Below are 22,755 nucleotides of genomic sequence, written 5' to 3'. Positions count from 1 at the left end.
GGCCTGACATCTGGGGTTTTGTAGTCTCTTATTCCCCTCTCCTGACATTGCTCAAATGAGATTAGGACAATTCTGGGAACTGATACCTTCTCCCTGTCACATTCCTATTAACTGGCTCCATTTCAACAGATGGCCCCTTTTGGACAGTACACAGACCCCTGACATCAGCAAGGATTGATGAAGTCCAGAGCCATCCACAGATCCACAAGTTTGTGGACGTGGAAACATTTGTACAAGCTCCTGGCTTTCTCCCAAACCACATGTTTCTTATACATTGCCTCACATCACAGGTTAACCACCTTTTCAACTGGAACTGAAGTTCAATCTATCACATTATGATGATTTTTCTTTTTCCCACACATAAACCAGCTTTCATTAAAGGAAAAAAAAATTTTTGTGAAAGTTCTTGCAAGACTAGCAATCAATGAAAAGCCATAGCAGCATAAGAAACAGGGTGGTCAGTGGTCTCCTAAGGGAATCCCCTTTGTATTGCACCTCTAAGAGGCCCAAGATTCAAAGCTGGGCCTCTACATGCAACAGCTCACTGTGTGTCATGAGCCTTCATGGTTGTTCATGAACAGTCAAAATTGAGAATTTAGTTCTGGGAGTACCACAGGCTTCCCTCCTCTCCATACTTCATTCTTGGTCCTGTCAGACCACAGATTCTGTGGCACACGGGAGAACTCCCTTCCCACTGAGCCTCTGGGCAGAGGCAGGCGCAGAAGAATAGCCATAATGAAAACAACTTCCTTCTGAAGATCTGTATAATTCAAGCCCACCTCCCATACCTTCTACAGGTGGGCAACAACAAAGGATGTTTACCGTTATGACCCTGGGTATTCTGAACAATCAAGGAAAGATCAACCTCCTGCATCTATTGATGACTCATTTCCTCCTGCTTACCAGTCAGACTTGAAGCAATGTCTAACGAAAGATACACAGGTGATCTTGAAAACAAGAGTAGAAGGTCAAAAACTCTGTAGAGGGAGGGGAAATAAGCTTATAAAAAACCTGTACAGATATAATTACCGTGATTGAGTATTGCATTTAGTTCAGAGTTTCCTGGCAACAAAAGCAAAAAGAAAAAAAAAAACCCAACAACTAATCCTTCAGGAGAGAGAGGCTTTTTCTTGGTAACAAATCTTGAATGTGGGACTTAACGCAAAAGGAATTCAATGACAGAGCGGACCGTGCCCTGATGGTATTTACAAAATAAGCAAAAGATTTCATATATAACCATTTCCCAAGTCGCCCCTTAATAATAGTAGGATTCAAGTCATTAACAATACTTCGTCATAAATTTTGCCTCAGGGAGAAAAAGTAAAATAATCACTATCAAGTTGGTGTGGTAAGGAGTGGGTAGAGATACAGGTAAAAGAAAAATGGCAGAATGTTGATAATTGTTGAAACTGGGCTGAAGGTATACGGGGGTGATTGCACTATTCTATTTATTTGCATACATTTGAAATTTTCCACAATAAAAAACCAATCAAACCAAACCAAACCAAACCAAACCAAACCAAAAGAACGTAGCTGAAAGCATCTGGCAGCTAGGGAAGTTAAGCCGATATACTCTCTAACAAAGACTATACTCTGTTTGATAAAGTTTTAAGGTAAGCAGACATAAACAATGTTATACTCAATCTTTGAAAATTGATCAGCTGGGCTGTGGAGCACTGGGTAATATCCAGAACCAGCCCCAAGCACTGTAGACTTTACTAGATAAGCAAGCACATGCCCAGCTCGTCGTGGCGGCAGGTTATGGACACCCTTAAGACTGCAAGCTACCAAGGAGGGGAGGAGAAAACCAGATTCAGATACCTTCGCTGCAGTTTTTCAGGGCAAAGAAGTCCACTGCAGACAAGCTTCGGTTTCCACTTGAGATGTATTCCAGGGCCACTCGGAAGGGATTCTCTGGGCGCCCAATTCTTCCCTGAAGCACTGTCCATCTGGTCGCATTGGAAAGCAGAGGGGAAGAGCAGACAGAAAGAGTGATGAGAAGCAGGCCCAACTTGCACAGAGCCTGTAGTGATTTCAGGGCTCACACTCTTCATGGACACCAACAGATGTAGCCCTAAGAGGCTCTGAGAACAATGACTCTGACAGCAGCACACAAATGCTTGTTTCCTTCTTGTCCAGCTAACCCTTCTCGTCTCAAACCCACTGGAGCCACTGGTGTTTCTTTCGTCATATTCTTTCAGGCAACTGCGGACCTTCGGACTACTTTAGTAGTTAATCTTATGGGAAAAGAATACATACACTTAGGAATATCTGCCAGCAGAGTGAAGGGATAATCGTCAAAAACATTTATCGGTGTATTCATAATTATCTTTGGAAAGAATTTTGGCTTTCAGAATTTTTTTCTGATCCCAGAGTCTCATAACCCTTGAGTTTGCTATGTGGTCACTTAAGGGAAGCGAGCAAGGGCCATTTATTTACTTCAGGGAAATTAAAGTGCACTGAAGCATGTATTTTGGGGTAAAAGGTACCTAAGATTGGTGTGAACTCTGCAAAAAGGTGCAAACAGAAGAGGATAGAAGTAGGTCGAATGGTGAGCTCTGCAGCCATCTATGATCAAGGACACGGACACCGCTGGAGAACAGAGAATAAGCTGAATGAACATTTTTTACACCTCACTCATGCTATTAACCTCTTGGAATAGCCTCCTGTCACTGATTGGAACATCAAATTTACTTTCCGCCATTGAGTCAGGGTTTTTAAACATACATAGTTACATTGACATTTTACGTGCTGAATGGAAATTACCTGGACTACTTCATATTTTTTTCCTTTAAAAAAGGAAACCTGTTTTATTGAGGTATAATCAACATACAATAAATTGCATGTCCTAAAAATGCAGAGTTTGGTGAATTAAAGTGTATGAACTGATGAGGTTTGACATATGTATACACCCGTGAACTCCTCACAACGTTTCATATTGTCCCACCACGATGTAAGGTCTTAGGTAGGCTGGCCAGTACAAGTGCAAAGGAATTTAGGGAAAGATTAACTTTCTGCTAAAAAAAAAAAAAGTTTAAAGCACCCCCTCCCCTTCAAGGCAGAAAGTGATGCTCACCATAAAAAATATTAACGATCCAGCCATTCAGAAAAGTTGGCAAAGGAAATGAAAAGTCACCCAGAAGCTCATTATCCAGAGATAACCATGGTCAGCACCCCAGTGAAGCCTTTTAGCTACGCTTTTATATAAACAAGACCATCTTCCACGTGCTCTCTGTGCCTGGACTTGGCCACTCAATGGCATGTCGGGAGACAATAAATACAGACCCTGTGATGAGTTCAATGATGGCATTTTTAATGATTTGTGCATTGCGTCTGAGTTTTCCTCTTCACGATCATGCTGAGCCTGGCCCTGGGTACTTCTGTAAGTACTGCCTTAAAGCAAATTCTTAGAACCCAAGTTAAAGTGCATGTGCATTGAAAACTCTGAGCATATTGTCAGTCCTCCGACAGTGCAGCAGAGAGCCCATTTCTCCAGCTGCTTGTTAGCACTGGATCTCATCCCCTCTTTCCCGTCTTTGCTGCCTTTTGGTGATGAAGGCATCGCCTAAGGCAATCGCTGGTCTTTCAGTGGGGCGCCCTTGGATGGCACTTTTGCAGGGCATGCAGTGGGGAGCTTGAGTGAAGAAGGTACTTTTGCTCTCTAACTACGCTCTTCTGTACTTAATTCAGATCACCGGAGCCAATGCCTCAGCCATTTAATACGAGCGTATTACGTTTCCCCACAATAGACGCTGTAGAAGGGATTATTGCTGTTGTAAAGTTTGTTCCCTGTTACGGTACCCAGCAGGCTTTCTATCCAAAATAAAACCGGTGCAATTGAATAAGGAAAGGAGGCCTTTCGGTTTAAACGTGGAGCTGTCAAAGAAATAAATGTGTGAAAAGAAAATGTAAACGTGGGGTTCTTAAGAAAAAAAAAAACCAAAGAGAGCAGAATTTTTCTTGTCCTTCTGAAAAAATAAAGAACCCTATTTTTGAGGTGGTGGAGAAACGCCCAACTATTCATATTCTGCCAAAATCGTAGCTCTCTGCTGCAAGGAATGATGGATTTTAATTCCAGGTACGCTGTGGCCCTTGACAGTGATTTCCATTTCTGTATTGGCACTAGCCCTCTGGATAAATGTGTCAAGAGTTTTAGGAATTAGTTTCTGAGTTACTGATGCAATAACTTTTGTCTGAAAATCTCTGGCCTCCCATAGTTTACTGCTGCAGCTTTAATAACTTTCAAAGCAGTTGCCAAACATGTATTTTATGACCAGGGAAGTTGGGACAAGAAAAGGGCAAGCTTGGACCTAGGGTCAGCTTTGTTTAAGAGACAGCAGAAACCCCAGGAAAAGCAAATGTAAGTTCTCTTTTCTGCCTGACTCCATTTTCTTTGCTCATATCCCAGCAGTCATGAAACTCCCTTATTAGGGGTTTTGTTTCCCTCTTTGGCTGCGGCAACTCTACTTGGGTTTGTGGGAGGGAAGGCTATGTTCTGACCTAGATCCTCCTAGAGACCAACGTGCAGCTGTGTCCATGTGCTGGGGATTTGTGGGTTTCTTAGCACGGGTGCTTCAATCAATCAACATGACAGTGTGGGGAATCCATCTGGATTCTGGGAAGCCAGGAAGACGGTATGGTCAGCCTGTCACCATCCATTATCTTCCAGTTGTCTCTCTAGAGTTCTCCACTTCCAGTTTTGGCTCTGCCCCTCAAGTGTCTGATGACTTTGAATAAGGCACTTTACTCTGAATGCCTGAAATTTTGGACGTTTTCTGATCAATGTATTCTCAACCAGAGAAAATGTTTCCAAATATGTGTGAATTTGCTGAGAAAAAAACCTGACCACACATTTTTGCTGAGTGGCTACATCATACTGAATAAATTAGAACCCATCCCCCCCCCCCCAAAAGGTCAGGAGGATTGTTTTGTGAATATTAAGGTTCATTTCTGACCTGGAGACTGAAAATATTATGTATAAAGGTGACTCATTTGGAAGCTGAGTCCTGGGTTCTGGTTTTGGATCTGCATGGGTTAGGGTAAGTTCCTGTACCTCCTTGGGTTTTAGTTTCTTTGTTAGTAAAAATGCAAGGATTGAATCAAAATTTCTCCAAGGTCCCTTATTGATCTGGTGCTTACACTTCTCTAGCAATTTGTAGGAGTCCTAGTGACAAAACACTTTATGAAATCCCCAAAAGCTGCAATGCACAAATAATATTCTGTTTAGGTGGAAGAAGTGATTAGTCAAAGAATTACAGATTTCTATCTGTAAAGAGACTAAGTTCCATCCCTTCAGAGAAATGGAGCGACTTGCCCAAGGTTACACTTTTGGTTACCTGGAGACCTAAAATGAAAGTCAAGTATATTATGGCTCCCAGACTGCAAGGACAGGAGACAAGGCAACCTAGAGATCAGTCTGTATACCCAGTCACCACTCCATATCATTGGAATCCCAGAAACAGAAAAGGAGATGTCTACTTCGCATTATTAGAAAAATCACCAGTCTGGGTTTTAAGGATACACAGGCCTCCAGATAGTAAAAGACATTGTCAGAAAATGCACACACAAACCCAAAAATCCGAAGAAGCCCTGACATGGTCACAAGCATCTCCAAGGCTCCCCCCACTCCATACCATGTTAGTCTGTACATGTTTAAAGGAAACCATCAGCACATCTGATGTGAAGCAAGCTGCTGATGAGATTGAAGGGTTAGCATCCATGACTCAAGGAGGATGAAGGCACAAAGTTATTTAAAGCCCAGAGGGAAAGGGAAACTTTTGATGGGGCGTGAGGACTATGGATGGCAGTTGATAAGACAGAGCAATGTGTGTCACTTTGCTCCTGTGTGCTATTCCAATAGGCATGATGTTGACATGGGGCTGGCTCAGAAAAGCAAGCCTTTGAACCCTACATGCTATTCAATGGGATGCCTTTCTGAGATGGTTTTAGTTGTTCTAATATCTCGAGGCCTAGAATCAGTTCTCAGCTCCACCATCCACTTAGCTAAGTGATCTTAGGCAAATAATTTAACTTCTCTGATCTTCAGTTTACTTATTTTTAAGATGGAAATCCTGATGCCTAGCTCAGTGGATTGCTGTGAGGATTTGTCAGAAGGATGTATGCAGAGGAACATCCTTTTAGGAGTCTCAATAGTGGAAGTTATTTTTACAAAAGACCACAGCTTTCTTCATGGAATGGCACTGGTCCATGAAACTATCAGCATCTCAACTCATTTATGAGATTCAAGAGGGAAAGCAATGTAGGTAAGTGAAAGGGAGAAAAGCATTTGTAATTTATCAGTAGCGGACACCCTATTTATTTAAGCCAGAAAAAAGTCTTCATTTTTAAATGGATCTTCATGTGTTAAGCACAGCTCAAAGAAATCATGTTGAAATACCCATACAACAAAATATATTAGTGACCATGACTATTCTGCGCAGAGCCCTCCAAAGGTACTCATCCCACTTTAGAGTAAAAGCCTCTTATTTACCTTTGTATCCTGTGGCAGGTGGAAAGATGTCTTGTGTCTAGATGTTGGTTAGAATTTGTTGAATTGAATTCCATTTCTCAGGTATTTATTGGTGTGTTGTTGCACACTAAATAAAGTATTAAATGCTCTGGGGGTCCTAAGGGTGTAGGATTTAGCTTGGCACTCCAGGAGCTTACAGACTAGTAAGAAAGAGTGAAAGTAAATACCAACATGTATAGTGAATGGCGGTACAGAGAAGCTAAGTGAGTGGCATAGGCATCGTGTACGTTTAAAGCTTAGAGGGCAAAGTGATGTCTCAGATTGGGTGATCACGAGAGGTGTAACTTGAGGGTGGGTTATGAAGACGGGGCAGGAATTGGGAAGAGGGCGATACAGAAAGAGAGGTTGGTGTGAGCACATGAGCAGAGGCCATACAGACTGTGTGTTCTGAGAACAGGAGGACGTTCTGAGAACGTCCAGGCTGCCTGGAGTCAGTGGGTTCCACTGGTCTCTATAGGAAGGAGGTCCCTTAGGTCTTTTGCACCCCGCCTTAAAGCTAGGGCATGGGTCATTGTTGTGTCTCCAGACACTGTATTTGTTGAACGAGAGAACAAATACATGAACACATTTCTGTGAAATCAGACAAGACTCTGACATTCTTGGATAAAAGTTATATTGCAGTGGAGCTGAGTTCATCTGAAAGTTCCTGTCAATTCATTATTGTTAGCTATCATCCATTCATGTAACAACAATGTCTTCCCTGTTAGGAGGAAACTAAAGACTGGGAAAGTTTCAGGGTTGAGGGTTGTTTGCAGGTTGGTTCATCACATAGTTCTTGGCTCCCCGTTTGCCCACAGGCCTGTTCTTTAAAGGGCCAGGGCCATGGGAAGCAGCCATCAAATTAGCTCTCATCCAAGTAGCCAAGAACCCAAGAAAGGACTCAGAGAATTGAAGTAATTGAGACATGGAGGGATCTGGGTGCTCAACTAGGAGAGGTCCCATCTGATGTGTGAATGTCCTCTACAAAGCAGGTCAACCTTAAACCAAGTCACTGTGAATATTAGCAAGAGCAACAACAACAGTTAATATTATTGAAGGCCTACAGTATACTCTGCTTCCGGCTGAGTTTTAAAGATTTATTTATTTGAGACAAAGAGAGTGTGTGAGTGGGGGGGGGGAGCAGAGGGATAGAGAGAGGGGAAGCAGACTCCTCACTGAGCAGGGAGCCCCATGCAGGGCTCCATCTCCCAACCAGGAGATCACGACCTGAGCCGAAACCAAGAGTTGGAAGCCCAACTGACTGAGCCACACAGGCGTCCTCCAAGCTGAGTTTTAAACTCAGGTTCGTGTGACTCCATTAGTCTTGAGGTACACTATCTTAAATTGCCTTTTTAATCTTCTTGAGGATGGAAACTGTGTCTTCCTGAGGCTTTGTTCTAACTGCTGGCCCTGGTGAACACGGCTGGGGGCCAGAAGCTAGAAGATGTGGTCATCTGCATGTTCTGCAGTGGTCATGAGAGCAAACTCATTCAGGTGGCGGCTAGACCCCTTGCCAAGAGAGCCAAACTTCTGGGTTAAGCGGAGGATGATGGAAGCCACATAGATTGGACAACCAGCATGTCCCTATCTGGGAGAGCTCAGTCCCACGGCTATCATTGTTAGTGAGTGTAACACTGTCGGGGCTCAGGGCCTGCTGCTGACATTCCTTCACATGTCTCTCTGCTAAGACTCTCTTGACAAGGGTCCAAACGTGCGTGTGAAGTTGTGAAGATTCGCGAGAAACAAAAAACTGAGCCTGTGGGAGTTCATCTAGATCAATACAGGAAAAAAAAAAAAAAAAAAGCCAACTGCACCTTTCTCCCTCATCTTATCCTAAAGGAAAAAAACACACATAACTTTCAAATTTTTCTTAAAATATACCTTATAGTAATTCTGCAGCAAATATAAACCATTCAGCACTATTTTTTATCGTTTCCATTAAATCAGCCTGCATTTAAAGCATTTTTTATGGGAGATAGCAGGGAGAAAAATGCCAGATCAATGTAAATTTTAGTGTGAAGTCCTTTCTTGCTCGTTAATTTTCTGTAATAATAATAACACTTGGTATGGGGCATGGGGTCCTTTATCCAGGGACCCTTGGCTTTCTTATTCCCTTGCCCTTTACAATTTCCCAAAAGTTAGGTGGATGTGCCCTGAGGAGGATCAGATCTGGGTAGAAATGAAGTTTCAGGTTGAATGTGGCTCCCACCAGCCCATGGTGGCAAAGAGCTGCCTGGAGGCTGAGAGTAGCTTCTGGCTCTGCTGGAGCAAAGGGGGTGCTCTCTGTGGCCACAGGTGGACTCGGTTGAGATTTAGCATTGGCGGCTGGAAAGTGGTTTTGGTTTACATCAGACATGCTGTACAGGTGACAGGGATCTGGAAGGTTGCCCAGCTTTCCTGGAGCGGGGGCTAAGAAAATCTTCCCAAACTGTGTTTCTGCTGATTCTTCTCTCATGCTTTTGAGCAAAGAAAAAATGAATAGGTTCCTTTTCCTGACCTCTCTTTAGCTTCTTCTATTTTCCTCCGTCCCTCCCTCCTTCCCTTTTTCCTTCTTTCAAGGAAACATATAAAGACCACATACTCTGGAGCCAGATTTCCTGTTTTAGAATCTCAGTTCTGTCTCTTTTCGGCTGTGACCTCTGGCCAACTACCTAACCTAGCGTGTCTGTGCCAGTGTTCTGTCATTAAGGAGTGGGGATAATGATTGAACCTTCCAGAGGTGCTGTGAAGACTGTGTGAGTTAAGACATACGGAGCACTCAGCAGACACTCAGTAAGCCTCATACTGCTCTTCTTGTGTTCGTGTTTCTCTTCTCTCCTAAACCCAGGGCTGCAGATGACCTTTCAAGGAGCGACCTTAGAAGAAGGTGGAATAGGAAACTGACCATGTGGTGGGATTTGGGAAATTTGGGGAGAGCCTCCCACCCCAGAACACCAGGATTTTCGAGGCCTCTTTCTTTCCCTCCTGTGGAGGTGAAGAGGCAAAATGTACAAATGCAGATGCCCCCAGAAACATTGTGCCCCCAGGGACCATTGTGATTTAAGGCAGAACATAAACAAAGCTATTTTACTTTATCTCATTTACTATTCACAATAAATGCATGAGACAGAGATTATCACCCCCATTTTATAAGTAAGAAGACTGAGGCTCAGAGAGCCTTACACAACTTGCCCATGTAATAAATGATAAGAAGTGATATGAACCCAAGACTCTTTATCTCCAAACTCTCGCACTTTCTACTACATGGCACACAGGTTTACATAATTTATGCTACATGTAAATGATTCGGTTTTTTTTAGAAGAGCCTTTTGGTGGGCTGAGGGTGGTTAGTACCTGCGGAACAGCAGTGTGCAGAAAAGGTCGCCTCCAGAAAATATTTTGGCTTCTTCTCAATGTTGCCCCAGACCACCTAATCCTTCCCTCCTCAGATTCCACATCAGCCTAACCCAGGTTGGAATACGCAGCCGCAGCCGTGTGGGAGGCAGGCATCCCCCCGGCCCCTGGCTGAGATGCTTTTCTTCGTTCTCTCTAGCAGGCCAGGAAGGGGAGATGGACTCTACCTCTACTGACCAAGCTGCTGAATCATTAGGAGTGTAGACTGATCAGAGCCACAGTTGTAAGGAAAATAATGGCTGAAGAAGTGTTCTTAACTGGCCTCCATGTGACCGATCAGCTTGCTGGGTTCACCCAATCTCTGCCTTGCACATTCAGTGGAATCCCCGTGCCTCCTGGATGTTCCAGCCTGCCCTCCAGGACTCCTACACTCTCTACTCTCATCCCCCGGGTTAGATGCCTCCTGAGAGTCAGTCAGGCTTGTTCCCAAGCCTGTTTATGCCAGCTGTGCTCCTTCAGCTGATGCAACGCGAGCAGGAAAAATCTGAATTACTTTGTAAAGACTAGTAGTGATAAATCACTAAAAATAATTGCTCTTTAATTTGGAATATATGGGGCAACAGAAAAGATTGGGGGAGGGAAATCTTAAAAATCTAGACATTTTCAGGTTATTTCCCAAGTATTTTAAAATTATTTCCATTTTAGAGGAACTGAAACTGAAAATCGTGGATGTTGTGTTACGAATGTGGTTTATGGAGAAAGCCAAAGCGGAACTCCAGTCAGAAGGCCCATATAGGAAGCAAAGGCCTTGGCACTACATCAAGAGATTAGTGAATGAGCATGAATCTAGAAGTTGTAAATAAAGACAAATGTTTAAGGATGTCAGTTGATTCCCAAACAACTATTGGTCCCAAGCTTGCTGTCGAGAGGGCTTCTTCTTTGCTCTAGGGTGTATAAAAAAAATACCTGGAGGATTCATCGGTATTTTTTCTTCTTTTTAAAGGAGGAGGTCCCACTGATTACCAGGCAAAAAAACCAAGGGAGAGAAAACCTCAGATCAAGAGTAGGGAGCCTGAGAGTCCTGAAGTTCCTCTTTCAGTTCCTCTGCATTTTTGGATTTGGTCCCGGGCAAGCCCCCACCTCCTCCAGCATCTGCCGAGCAGCCCTCATCAGGGAGGGACTCAGCTGCATTCTGGGCAAGGATTGGTGAAGGAGAGAGGGTTCCGTTGTGGCCACATTCCAGGAATCATTTAAAATTACGGAAGTGAGCACCAGAGGGGATCCCCGTTGGGTTCCCCATTCCACAGGCTCGTCAGACAATCTCTCTGGTAGGGTTGGTCATGGATTTTCTCAAGTTAGAGCCCCAGGTGATCATTCTGCTTTTCAAAAGCTTTCTGTAAGGAGATTTGGGCACATTACCCACCTGCAGACAGTAGGAATCTGGAATTTGGTTTCCTAACTCTGTTCCTTTCAATCACTTTTTACCACCATCTGTTCTTTCCAAATACAATCTTTTTCCCAAGCCAACTCAATGCAGTTAGTCCTTTTGTGTTTGTTTTCTTATAATACATCCTCCTGAGTGGAAAGGATAAAGACAACATTGAAACCTAGAATGTGGCCATTTCTGTAGGCTCCTTCCTTCAGCACGGTCTGCCTCTCGCTCGAGCTCTGAGTCCTGAGTGGGGCTGGGGTTGGGCTTTCAACCTATGTGCCCACCTGGACACCCATAGTTTTCCAGGCCTGAAAGCAATCCTCCTTGCCCATGCTCCAATGACAGCCAGTTGCCCTTCTTGCTCCCTAGACAGCCGGCCTAAATGCCATTTAATGCATTAATGTATTGATTGATTCAATACAACCGCAAGCCTCTACGCCAACCAAATGCTGACACCCAAGCTCAGAGGCTCCAATTCAGTCATGAATCTATGGCCAAGTCAAGCCAGCCTGTGCTGAAACTCCATATGGGAGTGTAGACCTGGCCATGAACTACAGCCTTTTAAGCAAATTCTGGGGCTGGGATAGTGGTCAGCTGGAAAAGGCTGGAGGGGCCCAGACAGGTGGGGTCAGGACAGCCCACAGACTTGTCCCCCCTGGAGATGATTCCCCCATTCCACATGCTGCACCTGCCCCACCTTTTTGCTGGGTGGCCATCCGAGTATGCAGAAGTAATTGCAGGAGGCACTGACAGACCATGTTCTAAGCTCCTTGGTGCAGAGGGGCTCACTGGCCCTGCTACAGGGGCTATACTGTACTGTGGCAAGTATCGTGGATGATGATGTTGTTGTGAGGTCAAAAGATGGAAGAGTGGCATGAATCTTGGAAATCACCACGTGTCTTCCTTTTGTGTGGCAGAGAAAGCCTGAACTATGCACCTCCCCTCCATGTTCCATTCTATACCATGTGTCCTGAATCATCTCTTTAAAACTGAAACATGACCATGTGCTCAATGCGCTCGGGACCTGCCTGTGGTTGCCAGAGCAGGCCAGGGGTTTTCCCTGCCCCATGCATGTGCTCAGGGTGTCCCTTATACCCCGAATCCCCTTTCTACTTTTTCTCTGCTGGGCTGTTCTTCACTGATCAAGACTCAACTTGGTATCCCTTAGTCATCTGACTCCCAGGTTGAACTGGGCGACTGGTACAGGGGAATAAGGGCGACATATGCCTACTTCTGCCCAAAAAGATTTTGGAAGAGCTTCTTGAAAGACGTGACGTCTGTTATTATTGGCTGGTCCACTCTGGTCCGAGAAGGGATGATAGAAAGTGTGGTGTTATGCACCGAATTGTATCCCCCGCAAAAAGGTATGTTAAAGTCCTAATGCCCAATGCCTCAGAAAGTGACCTTCTTTGGAAACAGGGTCTTTATAAAGGTGATCAAGTTAAAATGAGATTATTAGGGTGGGCCCTAATCCAATTTGACAGTGTCCTTATAATAAGGTGAAAGCTAGACATAGAGACAGAAACATACAAGGAGAACGCCATGAGAAGAGGAAGGCAAAGATTGGGTGATGCGTCTACAAGCCAAGGAATTTCAAAGATTGCCACAGCCACCAGAAGGAAACGACCTGATGACAGCCTGAGCTCAAACGTCTAGCCTTCACGCTGTAAGACAATCTAGTTCTGTTGTTAAGCACTCCAGTTTGTGGTACTTCGTTATGGTCACCGTAGAAAATGAATGTTGGTGGATAGTTCAAAACCATTTCAACTAAGTGGAGAAATAAACTTTAAAACATGTTTATCAACTACGTGTGAATGGTTACCTTTCTATGTGATGAGAAGCTCATGGACAGGGAGCCCAAGGTCTCTGAAAAAAACTGATTTCTCACAAAGAAGCCTCTTTCTCCTTGGGGCCAGAAAGAATTCAGGACTTTTTCCTACACACTTACCGCTGCCTTCCAGGTGAATAATATCATCTTTGCCCTCAGGGAGGCCCACTGTATGAATGATGCTAGGAAGGACTTGCTAATAACCCAGGAATCAGGCGCCCATTAGATTCGACCGGGTAATGCTCATACCTTTAAGCCATGCTTGAGGAAACTAATGGAATTTGGACTTCGGGAATCTGCCATGTCAGCCATGTGGGAGCTTTCTGGAACCTAGCAGCCAGAACCACTTGAGAGGCCATAAGATTGTGCCAATGATGTGTTCACCTGGGAGTCAATTTCTGGGCTGAAACTGCCAACACCAATTTTCACATGACATCAGAGGGTCAGCTCAAAATTGTGACCTGGAACTTTTAAGGCATGCTGAGCCTGCACCGGAAGCAGAGGCACATGGGGGAGCCAGAAAAAGCTGGGCTGGGGGTGGGGTGAACAGGAATCCCCACGGGTGGGGCCAAACTTTTCTCCCCTCTCCTGATTCATCTCAGACTTTGAATATTCACAGTTAGAAAGTGTGGGACACTCAGAATCTTTTGACACTGTCCCTGACCCTATATACTAGAGGCTGCAATTTTCTGGAAAGAGCAGACTCCTGGTTTTTGTCTGGTTCTGCCCTTCAGTGATATATTTAATCAATAAGGGCTTGGGGAATAGTCACCTACAAGACAGGAATAGCCCATCTTCCTTTACCTGCCTCCCAAGAGATCTATGCAAAGTGTCTTAGGAAGAGCTGCCCGCATATCCACTGTATCATAAATGTCACTGTAGCCACTGGTAAGCCTGCAATGCAGTTTTGTTAAAACGAAACCAAGCAGAAACCTCCAAAGAGTCAATAAAAACTGACTCCTGGAGATGAGGTTGTAAAACCCATATCTTTGCTCAAGCCGTGTACTCATATTTCATGGAAGCTGGAGTCTATCCAATTGTTAGGCGTGTTTCTCATGGAACCAGGAGAGACAGCAGAAGCCCTCTTTTCCTCTCCAGCCTATGGCATCCTCAAAGGACAGAGGACTGCAGGAATGGCCTGTGACAAAGGCTGGAAGACAAAGTCTAGCCCATGAGCTCCTGGCTCATGTGAGCTCTGTGGGCTGGCCCTGCCGACAGCTCTAAACAGGTTCAGAGGCATCATTCAAAACAGCTCTGCTCCTCTGATTCGAGAGGCTGATGGCCTCTGCACCAAGCGGGGGGGGGGGGGGGGGGGGGGCACTTGTCTCTGGCTCTTCACGCTCACAGAGCAGTGATTGTGTGGCCGGTGCAGCTATGGGTGGATCCTGAAAGATGTGGGAGGAATCGGTGGTCTGCTAGCATCTCTGGCTTTGGAAACCTGCCAGTGGTGTCATCCAAGCAATGATGGTAATAATTGTTATATCGCTATTAGATGATTGTAAGTGTCATAATGCCCACCACTCCCTGGACACTGCAGCTGTGCCGGACACTGTGAAGGAATTCGCCGTAGCCACTTCATTTGATCCTCTTCAAAGCTGTGCGGGGAAGGTGCGGTTGCCCCACTGTACAGATGAAGAAACCGAGATGCCAGCAGGTGAGTTATTTTGCTCTCAACCTAGTAACAGAGCTGAGATTCAAACCCAGGTCTCTCCGAATCCAAGCCTCTGGCTGTCTCTGTATGCGTCAGCGTCCCATAGAAGCCGATGCAATCTGAGCTGCTTTAGGAACGAGGGGAGGATGGCCTCAGGCACTCCGAGATCCCAAAGCTTCAGAGCCAAGAAGTATCCCGGGAAGGCTGAGATGCAGTAGTTTCTTGAGGGCCTACGGTGGCAGAGCACAGTATTTACCACGGGTATCAGATTTTAAACCCGAGATGGACTCAGTGTGCAGATGAACTCTCCTTCCAGAATATTTAGGTTTATAATGTTAGTGCTCCTTGGGGCAGCCATGGGCCATCTGCTTGAGCCCACTGACCCATCTGAGGGGCTTCGTGTCCCCGCACACACCCTCTCATCGCCATCCTGGGTGACAAGCACACAGGCACCCTTGTTTGTCACACAGCCAGGTGGAGCAGAATGAAGAGTTACGGGGCTTGCTCAGAGGACTATTTAGGAAGTGCTAGAGCTTGGTCTTATGATTCCAAGGCTGGTGCTTTCCTATCCATCCCCTGAAGACTACCGGAAGTAAGAAGTGTGTGGAGACTGGCCACCATGTTTTCCGCTTGGCGCTGGTACATGCGGAGCCTGACTGATGATGTTCTCCTATCTCTAGAGCTGTCCCCTGGCAGGGGATGAGAGGCATGTGCGTGTGTAGCGGGGGTGGAGGCTGGGACAAATCTGTGTTGGGAGTTTCCTCCGTCCCTGGCATTTCCACAGGGTGAAAAGAAACATCAGTTCTTGAAGGCCAGGGATAATACCTGACTCTTACCATTTTATAGATGAGGAAACCGAGGCATGGGAAGCAGAAGGAAAGGGAACCCAGTTTTTCAGCTAGGGAAAGAGCATAGACGTGAGGATCCTTGGGGGCAGCGTCTGGTGCCTAATCCTTGGAGTGTCCTACCGAACTGAGTGAAGGTAACTGGGGCCCTTTCATCCTCATCCTGACTTGGCTCTGTGTATGTCTATGGGCATATGCCTGGGGGTGGGCCCGGGGCTGGAGCCCATGTTGAATTAAATCAGCTATCACTGAATCTTTTAGTACCAAGTCACTTAAAAGTATCATCTAAGTGAAAAGATTTTGTTACTTAGTTTCCTCGATTATAAAATTCTTCTGAACAGGTACATGTACTCTATCTGATATTAAATAGCAGTAAAATTTAATACCCTATTTTTAAAGGAGTAACACCTGCAAGGAGATATGTTTATAGTACCGCCAAGGAGCCATTTTGCACGCCCGTGGGGTGGATGCGCTCTGCTTGGAGATCCATTGGCTTAGTCCATTGCCATGTTTGAAGATCAACCCTCTTGGGTAAGGCAGGCTCTTCCTACTTTGGTCCCATCCGCTGATCATCTAACAGGACACGCCTCCCAGTACAGAAGACCCCTAGGTAGCCTGGGAAGGGTTGCCGACAGAGGGCCTGCGGGCTCCTCTCACCGGGGCCGGGGAATCTCATTCCCTCTTGGCCGCCTGTACCCGGGGACAGGACTCAGAATATCAGTGTACGAGGCCAAGTCTCTTTGGTGAATTCCCCCTTTCTCAGCCTGAGCTCTGGCCCCCACCTAGCCCACCGTCTCCCAACCGAAGCAGATGTTTTCAGCCCATTAGTAAATCTTCTTTCAGCAACTGGTGACTCTGGAGCTAGAGTTATGCATTTCTACCATACAAACTGCCGTCACCAGACAATAAAACACGAACTGACATCTCGGAGGCGGCCCCCTTAGCTGTGCTCACCCTGGCATCCTGTCTTAGTCTCCCTCATTACACCCTGTCCTTCTCGGTCTTCGGAACAGGGTATGAGCAAGCTGCGACCCCAGCTCTTGTCTCTCTGTGCCACAGCTGACCTGTGAGCAATGTTGCTGCTCCAGGGTCCTCATTCTGTCCTTGGTGGTGGGGGGAGGTCGTTTTCCAATACTGCGCAACCCCACAGATAGCGTCTGCTTTTACTTTCCCCGAAGCCTCGCAGAGCTCTCTGAGGCTCAGCTGGAGGGTCTCTCCCCTCCTTGATCCTTCCAGTGACGCCTCGAATCACATTGCTTTAAGTTATTTTCCATGGAAGGGTTCCCACTCAGCATTTGCCTGTTCTCGGCATTGTACCGCTTTCGCCACAAGCATGGCGAGCCTTCACATCCTAATGCCTCAATCTCTGGCTTCCTCCTGGGGACTGGGAGGGCAGGGGTGGGTGGCCGTGTGGTTCTCGGCCTCGACTCCCTGTGAGGGGAGATGTCTTTCCTACGAACCCCAGGCTCTTTGGCGGGACTGCTGGTTAGACCTGGTGTCCTCACCCATGACCCATGGCTAACGTCTCATATGCAGGCCTCCGAAAAGGAGGTGACACAAGTTGAGTGTTCAAATTGCCCAAATCCCAGGGGCCACTGTGTGGAAATAATTGAAGTCTTTTAAGAGAGGTGTCTAAGAGAGCGATTAAAAGAGAATTGCAATTATCGAGCCCAGAGGTAAAATTTCAGAACTGGCCCATAAATCCTGCTCTGACATGAAATTTAAAACTCCCCACTGGTCTCCAACGCCGTATTAAAAGGGTTTTAATACTAAGAAGTAGAAATAATGAATGATAACCAGGGGATTGTTTCTGGGAGCAGGGGCAGCTCCCAGGGACGGGCTGGCAGGAAATCGCAGGCTTGCACTTGTGTGTGTTTTTCAGCCCTCACTTCACAATGGATCGGTGATGGAAGGGAAGGCGGGCTTGGCAGAGGGGTGTGGAGCAAAAACCTGGCCGACCCATTCCCCAGTGAACCCCAGTTCAAGCTCTGCTGAAAGCCAGAGGTGCCAATGGCCCTTGCCCGCCTTGTCGCTGCTCTGGGCCAGACAGGCAGGCAGCACTTGCCCGGGGAAGGGTCAGGGCCAGGGAGCTGACCTGGAGAGGAGATGCCTCCCTGGCACTGGGGAGGAGCACTGGATTGAGAGTCCCAAGATCCTGGTTTAAGACCTAGCTTCTTCACTGGCTGGGGGGCTTTGGCAAGTCACTCCACCTCTTTGTTCATGGTTCCTCGATTTTAACACCTCCTTCACAGGATTGCTGGAGGGTTAAATGGTAGAATGGATAGGAGAGTGCTTTGAAAATATATATTATAACATGTTTCTACTGTTTTGGTTTCTGATGTTCACCTCTATGTGGTCATTCTCCTCTCAGGACTTATTTTAAGTTGATTCCTTTAAAATTTGTCAACAAAAATACAGCTAGATGAGTCCTGAAGCTCTTTTTGGCTGCCGGATCCTAGGACAATGGCGGTACCTTACACTAGTTTGGCCAAGGCAGGGAACGCTGGTGTCAGACCTCCCTGGGATTTGGACTTGTTGCCTGCAGTCTCTTGGAGCACTGTCTTCCCTGGGGGGGGGGGTAGAGGGGGGTTGGTGGCAGCACCCCATGGCTTCATGCTAACTTGTGATCAACTCAAATCCCCCCACCCCAGGTTACCCTTAATCCTTTCCCCAGAAACTGTTTCCAAACCAGATTTGCCAGATCTTATAGGTTGTGGCTTAAAGAAGTGGGTTGTTTTGAACCTAAGGGCAGGACCGTGTTGTTTCCTGCAGCCAATTTTAACTGGCTTGGTTTCCAGAATTTAGAATCCATTATCTGTGGTATTAGCTCTTCCCCCAAGCTTGGAATCATTAGCAGACCAGGCCTCCTATGAAATGAGATAATGAACACATAGCTTCTAACGCCATGGCAGGCACGCAGGAGGTCTGAGCAAACGTTAGATTCTCTTTCTGCCGACCATCTCAGGCAGCAGCAAAACCACACAAGGGCCAAAGGTCAAGGCAGAAGCCTTCACTGTTTCTGTTGGAAATCCCTTCCAGATGGACAAGGCTCACTCACTGTGCCTCTCTGGATACAAGTATTCGATTGCTGCAGACCCAATACCAGAATATCAACAGAGACGCTGTCAAGCGCATGGCTTAAATTAAGAGAATCTGTGTCTGTCACATCCCCTCACCCTACTAATCACACGACTCTCTTGAAGAAGGTGTTTTCCGGGACCTGTTTTGGGTGCGCCTGTGTGGCTCTTGGAAACACTGCAAACCACTTCTTCAGCAACATGCTTAGAATTTGACTAGGATTAATATTTTAAAATTAAAAAAAATGATTGACTCCTCAAGTAAACAGAATCCTAAAAATACGGCATTGAGATCTTTGCATTTAAATCTAAAAATAAAATTGGCTATAAAAGGAAATTGACTCAGACAAGCCTAGTTTCATCTTATAGAGAGAGCATATAACAATCTACTCCAACAGGACATTTTATAGCTCATGCTGGGTTGGTATAAAAAACGGACTTTAAACATGCTTTAAACAACAACCAACACGGCCATCGAGCATGTGAAGAACTTATTACGTAACTCTGTAGCAAGTGTTCCAGCAGTAGGGCAAAGGAAGAATAAGACAAGAACCCTATCCTCAAGGAATCTGCAGTCATGAAGACTAAAGAGGTCACGTGGAAGAAGAAACAAACGAGCCCAAGGCACACAGAGGGAAGTTCACCGAATTCGACCAAGACTTACGGAGCACAGTCTACACGAGGCAAGCGGTAAGTCCTGGACATGGAGGATGGGACATAGTTCCTGCATGAAGGTAAGTTATATTCAATAATTTATGGGTTGAGAAAATTCAAAGTAATGTGGGAAAGAAGAATTGAAGAAGTGGAGGCCAGGGAAAGACATTCCAGGTAGACATCAGAACAGGAACCAAAGCAGCACAAAAGTCCCTGCATCGAGCTCCCATGGGAGCAGGTATAAGAATTCCCTATGGGGGGGGGGGCAAACTTGGGTTTCCATCACCTGATTGCTCCAGGATCGTAGAGTTCAAATCTCCCCTGAGAGAGACAATGGTAAAAATGTCGAGAGAGAGAGAGAGACACAAAATTCCAATTTAACAAGAAATAGATCATGTTACAGGTCAGGGAACCCATTCTGAAGTAAGACTTCCTTTTTGACAGTGTCCCTTTAACTGATGTGACTCTGGGGACTCTTCCTCGTGTAGCATCTGCCACCCTACACAATAATTAGCCAGCGACACATTTTCTTTGTTGTTCATTAAAGATTAATGAGAGGCAGAGCTTCAGGCCTGCTTAGATGGAGAAACCTGAAGGGTTCATTTGAACCTTTCATATCTGTTCCTGTTGGAAACTCTGATGAACAGGTTTTCAATACAACAGCAGCCGTCTGCCTCCTAACCTACAATATGTCTTCAGTGGAGACTCAGACGTTTCTGGCAGGCTGTCTCCCACCATCAGCTTAAAAGCACATGCACAGAAAGAGGCAGAACAGATGTTTGCAGCTCTGCAGTGGGTGAAGCACGTTTCCTGCCCGGGTGATGGGCATTCTCAGCCAAGCGTGTCTCCTCACTTGGTGCTGGGTTCCTAAGGTACCATCAAGGAGAAATGCCAGGGGGCAAGGGGCCACCGGCCGAGCACAGCAAGCTCTCATCAATTTGGAGGCAACTCCTCCTTTACTTATTTATTTTGTTCTGTTAGATTTCTGCTACTTCTCCCTCTGCAGACAGTGACGTTGGAAGAGGCTGATAGGTGATAAAGAGAAAGTTTATTTAACAGAAAGGATAAAAGGAAATCTAAAGAAGTTTAAATACTTCTGGCTAAAGTAGGCAGCTGAAAATCATGAAAACGGGAATGATAAGGAAGACCCTGGAATAATGAAGGCCCTTCTTGACTCTAGGAGCCCTGACCTTTTAAGATTAGCTCACAGCAATGGCTTCAGGCTGGTTTAGATCTTACTTCTCAGAATGAGCCCTGGTCAGGTCCACTTTCTGCTCTTTTCCATCCTTCATTTTCTGAATCTGTATTTGGCACTATTTAGCATCTGGTACAATGCTCTGTACCCAGAGGACTTTGAAACCCATTAATAGATGATGTTGATGATGCCAATAATCAGAGCTGGGAGCTGTGATTGTATTCTAAGCAAAGCATTTGAATAATTGCAGAGCCAACAGGCCCGGAGTGACATTTCTCCACCCCATCACTGATGAGCATGACCTTGGGACAAGTCAACCCCTACTGTTCCCCAGGATGCAATTCAGGGAAGGGTGGGGCATCTTCTACAGAAAAGACTGAAGGGATGAAGGCATCACACCACCAAATCTGCCACCCCGTGTTTTCCCCAGTCTTCCCTAGGAACTCTGAGCCCCTGAACCCCCTTTCCCACACCACTCCATTCTTCATTGCTCCCACCCGGAACCCCTTTGTACTGAGACTCCTTAGGATTTGGAGTGGAACGAGAATCTCTGAGGCTATGAGCTGAATTACTCCCAGCCTGTCCTCAGATTTGCCTTGAGTAAACATGAGGTCCCTCTTAGACTCTGCTTGGGGGATGACCAGTATCTCTGAAGTCAAGCCCGCTGATCACTGATTGTACCTCTACTCATTTGTAGGGCCTCCGTGGAACTGAGAAGGCTGCCCAATACATGGACCCTCTCTGTGATCAAGTTAAAACAGAATTTTCAGGAAAGATCCGGACTGAGTAAAGATTGGGAGGCAGGACTTGCTGCTTTCTCATCCCACGGGACACTGATTTTTCCATGTGCCAGCCGTCCCTATTAGCAGCACTTCTTAGTCTGGGCACTGAGTTGCAAGCATTGCCCACGCTCCATGCTCCATCCGGAGCAGCAGGACCCTTCCTTGGCTCCTCAGCTAACACTTCTAACTGCCTAGGATTCATAACTTTCTGAGCAAGTTCATTATCTTCTTGGCAGAGTATATTTTCGCCAGCCTCAACCATACAGGAGCCCATGAATCGGCTGTGTCTCCTCTGGGTAAGGTGTTGCAACACCCCAGATGAGGGCTTCTGGAGACCTGGGTCTCCAAGTTTACCTTTGTTGCTGTTCACAGCCGACATTTATTGAGTTCTTCTTAGGTGCTGGATGGTGCGGTAAGCACTGCCTAACTGCTACTTCACTCAACCTTCACCACAACCTTATGAGGTAGGACTATTGATGCGGCAACAGGGATTGAGAGAAGTTAGGTGAGTTGTTCAAGATCCCACAGCTAGTCCCAGATGTGGAGTTGGGACTGAGGACGCAGGTCTGTCTGAGTTCAAAGCCACTGTTCTTAATCGTTACCTGCACTGCCTCCCAAACCACATGGAACGAGGCAAGCCCCTTTGGGTCTCTGGGCCTTGGTTTCTTCTATATTTAAAAAATAAGGGGGTAGGTCTACGACTTCCTATGTCTAGTCCTATGTCTTCCTAAGTCTAGTTCCTGAATGTTATGGATCAAGTCCCCACACACCCTCTTTGACCCCACAGCCTTTTCTACCCACAAGCCATTCAGAGCTGCCCAAGGTTGTGCCCTCTTCCTACTGGGCTGTTGACATTCTCTCCCAATGAGCCATATCATGGTGGCCCAGCCATCACCTTCCGCATGAGTGTGGAGCTGAGAGAGGAAGGGAACCAAATAAAGGCCAAATCCTAGTGGAGTGGCCTGGAAAGCCAAAAAGCCACAGATACTCTTACAATGGAGGCAGGCAGAGAAAGATATACCACCAGGGTCAAAGCAGAAAGAGTGAGCAGGCTACAGGGTGGGGTCTGCAAAGATTCTTGGAGGCCAGAGTATTCAGGAAGTACCTTTTTATGGAACCTGCCAGGAGCTCAGGATGGGAGTGGTTTGTGAAGGGCAGCAAGCTCACTGCAGCTCAGGGTGCATTCCGGTGGGAGAGGCCAGGCTCTTCAGGAGACAAGTCTCCATCACCAGTCACCCTGAACTAGACTTTAGACTCTTAACCTCGAGTCTCGGGTTCCCTGGAAGGATAAGCAGCGTATCCCTCCAGGACTCATAAAATATCCCCCCCCTTTTTTTATTTAAAAGGTGTTCGTTCAATACTCTGATTTGAGAAATACTGCTTAATAAATCATGTGCACTAATGACCTTGGGCAATCCATTTCATCTGTTTTGGAATGGTTCTTCATGTT

General features: G+C 46.1%; 1 protein-coding gene across 1 annotated transcript in view; it reads right to left on the bottom strand.

Annotated features, from left to right (window-relative positions):
* The window catches only part of ALK (ALK receptor tyrosine kinase), a 655,077-nt gene that overhangs the window by 178,545 nt on the left and 453,777 nt on the right, over window positions 1–22,755 (bottom strand). Inside the window, exon 5 of the mRNA XM_044379628.3 lies at window positions 1,822–1,949. Within this exon, the coding sequence (XP_044235563.2) occupies window positions 1,822–1,949 (128 nt within the window). The remainder of the gene's footprint in view (window positions 1–1,821; window positions 1,950–22,755) is intronic.

This window comes from Ursus arctos, unplaced genomic scaffold (assembly GCF_023065955.2).
Source record: "Ursus arctos isolate Adak ecotype North America unplaced genomic scaffold, UrsArc2.0 scaffold_8, whole genome shotgun sequence".
In the NCBI taxonomy this organism is placed as follows: domain Eukaryota; kingdom Metazoa; phylum Chordata; class Mammalia; order Carnivora; family Ursidae; genus Ursus; species Ursus arctos.
The sequence above is the reverse complement of the archived record's forward strand: the minus strand, read 5'-3'. Positions and strand labels throughout refer to the sequence as shown.